A 7373-nucleotide genomic window follows, 5' to 3' on the forward strand; every position below is an offset into this window, starting at 1 on the left:
TGCTTTGATAAGAAAATAAGGCTGAAGGTGCCACAACTCATGTAGTAATCATGGTGCCTATATTCATGGGATTTGTAGTTAAGAAGTTGCCCCAGAAAGACAAAAGTATGCTCAGTATTGTGGGCATTGTTAGCTTTTTCAGCCGCAAACCTACAAATCCAGACAGAGAGTCACACAGGAGGTCTTTTATTCCAGTGAGAAAGGTAGCTGCAGGAGAGAGAGAGAGAGAGAGAGAATGAATCTGACGAACTACCCAAGAGTGGGAGACTGCCCAGGACCATTTCCACGTGGCAGAGTTGCCATGTGCAGGAAATGGCCACTCAGTGTGCGCAGATACATCTTAGGTGTGGGGAATGGGGGAGATGGCAGCTCCTCACTGCAGTGTCATGATGGTGGGAGCTGATCTTCTGTGCGGACTCGGCATTTCAAACATTCCTGGAAGGGAGTTTCTGTGTGACCTCAGCAAAGACAGCATTGAGTCCGGGGATGCTTTGTTCATGGCCAGAGGGAGGCAGGAAGGAGAGATAGCATGGGGACTCGATCTGCTGCTTGGTGTTCCAAGGCTTGCCAGGTGTTCCTGGCTTGTAATAAGCTCCCTGTCCTCTGACGCACTCAGCTGCTTCAGGAGTCACTTTGGTTTGGCCCAACAGTATCTTTAACAAGATTCTCTAGAAAAAAAATTTAATTGTTTATCTGAAAGAAACCTTGTAAAAATCAAACACAGGTCAGTCATTGAATTTTAAAATTCTAAACTTTAATCCCTTAGCATACTATGCATTTTAATTGTGTATTTAAGTCTTCAGAGATAATATTTAGTGAATTTCAACTAACCGTACTTTGTGTTCTAATAAAGCAACCAAAACAGACAATGGCAAGGAGTGAGCCAAGTCATAGGTTTAAAAAAGCATTAAGATTACAGCCAGTAGATGAGCTATTTGATCTCTTTGTTCTTTTAAATTCTAGAATAAAGAACTAAAAATGAAGGTGGCACTTTGGTCTGAAACTCCTAGAACAAAGGTATCTAAGGCTGTGTCGACAAGGTGAGGTATTTGTTCCTACTGACTTCCAATCTTGACTGTTTATTGAACTGGGTTAAATTCAGTCTGTTAATATTCATATAGTAATTTATTTACTGTCTACCCCACTTACCATTTGGAACTGTTAACATTATTTACCATTGAAACCTCAAAATCTAATGTACTAATACAATGAATGAATGAGTTTGGATCACTTCTTTCCTCCCCTTTGCTTAAAAAAACCAATCTTGACTTCAACATTCTTTCCAAACATTACAGATGTTTTCTTTCATTGTCATTCTTCCACCGAGACTCACATTTTAAAAAGATCTCTTTATCTCTTTTTCCCTGTAGAATTACAGGCAAAGAGATCAAGAGACACAGAGAGATCTTGCATCCATTGCTTCACTTTCCACGTGGCTACAACAGCCCGTGCTCAGGAGCTTCTTCTGGGCCTCCCATGTGGATGCAAGTGCCCAAGTACTTGGGCAACCCTCTGCTGCTTTTTCAGTTGCATAGCAGGGAGCTGGATCGGAAGTGAAGCAGCCAATACAGGAACTGGTTTCCGGTTTGGTTGCTGTTACCACAAGCAGCCACTACGGCCACTGTGCTGTACCCACTATCTCATAGCACCAGCCCCAAAGGCTCATGTCTTTCATGATAGAAATCTTAATCTCAATTTCTTAACATTTATTGAATTTGGGGCTCTTTAAAAAAGATTTATTTATTTTTATCAAAAAGTCAGATATACAGAGAGGAAGATCTTCCATCTGCTGATTCACTCCCCAAGTGGCCTCTATGGATGGAGCTGAGCCGGTCTGAAGCCAGGAACCCTGAGTGTCCTTTGGGTCTCCCATGCGGGTGCAGGATCCCAAGGCTTTGGGCCATCCTCCACTGCCTTAAGCAGGGAACTGGATGGGAAGTGGGGCTACTGAGATTAAGCCAGCGCCCATATAGGATCCTGGCACGTGCAAGACGAGGACTTTAGTCACCAGACTATAGTGCCAGGCTCTTGGGACATTTTAAAAGTTTCATATTTTTGTCGCTCACTTGTAACAGATCTCAAATATTGTCAAGACAAAAAATGCTTACTCGGATTTCTTTTTTACTTTCTGCATCCATGATTAAAATAATCCAATAATAAATGATTTCCAACTGATAGTGATCCATTAGCATAATCAAAGTGATGATTGTAAGTATCCATATGACTTTTTTTAATATGCAGCTTTTTTTTTCCTGGGAAGAATCTGAATCTGTGCTCGCATTTCTTTTCCATAAACTCTAGGAAATTATCACGTCGAAGAAAACAGCCTGCAATTACATGTATAATTTTTAAAGTGATTAAAAACTTCCTATCCTAGCAGCTTTTGAATTTCACAGTCTTGCCTCTTTCTAGGGAAGCATCTCATTTCCTGAAGGTCTCTTGATCACAGCCTGAGGTGGGAAATGAGACTCCCTGTGCTTAGCATCACTCTGAGGAATTTAGGCAGATTCCTCCCTCTCCAATACTCCCTGGTATAGTGTTTCATGTTGCTAATGATACCTGTGATGAGAGAGGAGAGAGGGAACGGTGAGCAACCAAGTCCTTTAACATGTCTGGGACACCAGGAGCTCAGTTCCCAAATCTTTCACCACCAATCCTATAGTTTCTAGAGGAAACTAAACCCCAGGGGTATCCAATGGAAAGGTGAAATGCTCACATTTCAAAAGCAAGGAGAAGGCATTACCTCGTGGGGAGAGGGCAGAGAACAGGAGGCAGACAGGATTTTCCATGAGAAGGGAGCATGGCTCCACGGTTCACCCTGCCTTCCATCCAGCTAATGTGCCCTGAGGACTCGGGGCATCACCGTGACCAACAAGGCTGCTTTGGCCTTGTAGGTATTGGGAGCAACTGAAGCAGAGAGCATCACCAGGGGTCACTTTCAGCCCTGACTGCCGTCTACAGAGGGCACTTGGTGGAAAGAAAGACTGCTTTACCAATTCCTAGGCTGCAGTCATGAATAGTATTGAATTAACAGTTAAACATCTATTATCTCCTTAATGCAGATATTCCCATTGTTTTATAATTTTTGGAAAAAAATTTCAGTATGAATGATATAAATGTGGGCCTCATATTTGCAAAGTGGAATATAATCTACTGGCTGTGTTATGACTTCAGGTGGCAATATTATTTTCTAAGTCTATTGTCAGCCATTCATGGAAGGAATTATACCTCTGGGATTGCTGTGTTAAAGAGGATAGTAATGAAAAATTGCCATATGCTCTTTAAATTTAATCTTGGCAAATCTATTTTTTGAGTTTTATTTTTATTATTATTCGTAGGTTATTGTGTTTTTTAAAAAATTCATTTTTATTTGAAAGGTAGATTTATAGAGCTAAGGGGAGATAGATCTTCCATCCACTGGTCCATTCACCAAATGGCTGTAACAGCGAAAGCTAAGCTGATTTGAAGCCAAGAAGCAGGAACTTCCTCCAGGTCTCCCACATGGGTGCAGAGCTTGGGAAATCTCCTAAGCCACTCATACAGGATGGTTCAACGCTATTGCTCAGGAAGGACAAACAAGATTTTATGATTGTTTTTTCTTCAGCACTGACACACATTTCTTGAGTTGAATTCACAAAAGAGAGTTTCTTTTAAACTGGGGGCCATATCATCAAATAATGGCAACAGATCCACTTTGATATACATGGAGATTTAAACAATGAATTACACTGTGAAGGAAGCAGTTTAGTCTGTGAGAATCTGTGGAACTACGTGTGGGAACAGTTCATTGAATCCTCTCCTTCCCGACTCACTCTGGTGCATACACCCAAGGAGAATGGCAGACGTAGGTTATAGACCCTGTCTGACTTACTGCTGTTGTAGCGAAGTTTACATACATTGAATGCTTTCACCATGTGAGCCTGCTCAGTCTCACGGGAGTTTGGTCAGAATAAATCAATTACAGCCATTTAGGAGGAGAAGGCAAGCTTGTTCAGATGAGGTGGGACGCAGTAGTAGAGGTCCTACAGCCACTCTATCATCGGAGTTCAACAGACTCCATTGATGAACGGTTTTATTTTTTACAGTGAACTGAAAATGGAAGGAACTGCTCCCTATCTGATGTTGATTAGGCTGCGGAAATGAACTGGCTGCATGAAGATATGACTATGAAAGACAACGTATGTTTAATTTTTGCCCTGAAGCATTCCTTAAATGCCCATGTTAATATGGCATAATGTCAGTTTGTAAATGGAATTTATTATACACCATGAGTTTGTCAAGAAGATGGCATTTCAGAAAGTGAAGCAAGTATATATTTCTTCAAAATTCATGAAGCAGGTGTTTTCTCATGATGGTGGATGGATTTGGCTTTAAGTAGAAAGAAATGTAAATCTTGTTTTCAGATTTTTGCTGGAGGAATTGTTTTGTGGTGTCAACTATGGCTTTTGATAATGTTTTTCAAAAATATAAATAGGAAGAGTGTAGATATGTTCAAATAAATTATTTATTTTAAAGCCAGCCCTCTGAATAAGAAAGACTTTTTTCATAACATACAGTTCATCTACTGGACCATTGCTAATGGAAGGTTTCTTGATTTAGTTATGGATATGTGAAGAGGACATTCTGTTTGGCCAATTCCCTAAGCCAGAAGCTTTTCAACATGTAGAATAATGGTTGCCTCAGCACACTTAAGGAAGCCGCAGCTTTTCAGTTGTTCTGGAAATAAGCATTGGTTACCAGTGGCAATACATACACATAGGCATGCAGGAAGCCCACTGCCCATATGACCTTTCTAGTTAGTGGTTTTGCTGATATTCATTAATATTATCTAGATAAAAGTTACCATGGAGGACCAGGGCAATACATAACGCTGTTAAGTGTTGATTGTGGTGTATAGACAGGAAGAATCTGAATTCCTGAATGAGAACAATTTGTGTGTTTGTGAAACAGTGCTTGTATTTTAATAACATCTTTCTGTACAGGAAGCGTTGATGTTGGTGCATTCAGTAAAACCAAACTCTGATTTGTAGAAATGCAAACATACAGTCACTCAAGAAAGTAGAATATACTTTAGATTAAATTAAGTTAAATAAATAATTAAAGAGTCCCTGGAACATGAGTTCTCTAGGCCTTTGGTCATCCTTTGTGGTACACAGCTATGAACACTTGCCCAGGAAAGATGCTTCAGCCCTTCTATGTGAAATGTCAGATATCAGTATTAAGCACAACCCAGTGAAATGTATATAAATGAGGTGAAGTAATACATTTGTAAATATATCTTGGTCTTGTTATCATTGAAACATTGTCTAAGTGTGAGTTTTATGCTTCATGATGTCTTTTGAAGCGTTTTTGTTGTTTATTTGTTGCTAAAATGTAGTTATCTAATTAGCATTCAAAGCATAGTTACACCATAAGAAGAACAATGCTAAATTCCTCACCTGTATTGATTCCATTTGCCTCTGCAGAAGCAGGTCATGTATTTGCGTATCTGTTACACAGGAAGATACTAAGAATGGTGATGAATTTGCTCCGCTGCTAACTGAGAAGCAAGGAGTTAACTTTTCGACTTGGCTGTGGATGTTCATTCTTCTTTCCAAACCGATGTTCTGGAAATGTTGCCGTTAGAGAACACCTTGTTGAGACTTTATCAAAACACAGCTTCCTGGATGGCTCTTTGCACTTTACAGTGGATGAGAGTCAGGAACGCTCACTGAGAAGCCATTATTTTACAGAAATAAGTGGGCCTTTCATCTTCTGCTCTCAGTTCAGATAGCCTTCCCTGCTAAATGTCGGATTACTTGTTCTTTATTCATAACTCTATGTGACATTGAAGAATTTCTAACACATTTTCAGGTGTACCTGTACTTAAATTGGGGTCATGAATTGGTTTTAGCATGCCCAGTGCAGTAGGAAAACTTGCCTGTTACCTGTAGTTCACTTAGCCTTCTTTCATAGCTCAGTAAAGTCATCGTTCTGGATCATAATACCTTTGAAATTTGGGGATGTACTTTAACTGACACAGCACTCTTAATGCATTCTCAATGTATTCTAAAGTCCAAATGGAAAGGCACTGTTGTGTTGGTTTGGGTTTCCTTTCCCTCGTGTCTTGATAAGGAAGCACAGCTGCAGACAGTATAAGTGAACTAGGTGAACTCTACAGATTCGCTTTGGAATGTTTGGACTCACAGGAACAGTGACTTACAGTTTCAAAAGCCTAAAGAGATCTGAGCTCTTACACAAACATATGTATATTTGTGGCAGAAGCCATTTCATTTATTTGTTATTATGCATTATTTTGTATGACCTTATGGACTTTTCATTTGAAATGTTATCTAAATAAACAACTGAGAATGCTGAAACGAAGGATTACAACGTGGAATTAAATCTATTGTTCTGAAAGTGGTTCTGGCTAGGACATATAGACAAAGAAAATACTCAAGTTCTATTCTGGATAGCTGTACTTTTAATTATACTATTCAGTATTTTGTGTAAGAAGTCTATAGAGAGCCTTAAATTCATATATGCAGTTTGGAAATGAAAATAAATTTAGTTCTAGGCTGTGTGTTTAACCTAGTGGTTGAGACATCAGTTAAGAGCTCAAATCCTAACTTTCCTCCCAATTCTAGATTTCTGATCCTTTGAATGCTGTGAAGCGGCAATGATGGTTCCATTCCAGGCTTTGAGTCCTTGCTGCTTCTGTGGGAAACTTGGATTGAATTCTGAATTCCCTGGTTTGGCCTGCCATATCCCAAGCCATTGTGTACTTTTGGGCTGTCACTTAGCCATAGTTTGGCTCGCTGCCTTGAAAGGAATGTAGGCAGGGTAGAAAGGAGACGGGAACGAAGGAGGACGGAAGAGAGGGAGGGAAGAAAGAGAAAGGGAGGAGACAAGGAAGTATTTTTACGTACATACGTTGCTATAAAATATCAAGAAAGTTTTCATATACATATGTTGTTGTAAACTGTCAAGGAATGTTTAATCTAAAAAGTGATGAGTGTATTTTGAAAACTTGCTTATAATATGTCTCATTATAAGAAAACTGATATTGTACTGTACACTTGGGATTTTATCTCTTTTTATATTAAAATTTTATATAAAAACTATTTGACATGAAGTTTTTATTTGATTAATTATGAGTATATAAAGCTTAATAAATGGCTTGTTTTTTGTTAGTGAACAGACATTAACATCTTCCTTGGTTTTTTTCTGCTAATTTTTTCTGTATTTTAATCAAGAGCAAATCAATTGAGCTTACATTCTAAATTTGAAAAATGTAACCATGAAATCAAAAGGAACATATACTTTTCACATTCTTTCATATTTCTCCATTTTGGAAATTTCCACCTCCCTTCCAATGTATGAATACAGAGTCT

General features: G+C 39.0%; 1 protein-coding gene across 1 annotated transcript in view; it reads left to right on the forward strand.

Annotated features, from left to right (window-relative positions):
• Positions 1-4458, forward strand: part of CCDC68 (coiled-coil domain containing 68) — a 39140-nt gene extending 34682 nt beyond the window's left edge. The window contains exons 10-11 of the mRNA XM_058676835.1: positions 964-1040; positions 4086-4458. Coding sequence (XP_058532818.1) covers positions 964-1040; positions 4086-4143 — 135 coding nt within the window. The 3' untranslated portion in view covers positions 4144-4458. The remainder of the gene's footprint in view (positions 1-963; positions 1041-4085) is intronic.
• Positions 4459-7373: the final 2915 nt, after the last annotated feature.

Source organism: Ochotona princeps, chromosome 18, assembly GCF_030435755.1.
Source record: "Ochotona princeps isolate mOchPri1 chromosome 18, mOchPri1.hap1, whole genome shotgun sequence".
In the NCBI taxonomy this organism is placed as follows: Eukaryota; Metazoa; Chordata; class Mammalia; order Lagomorpha; family Ochotonidae; genus Ochotona; species Ochotona princeps.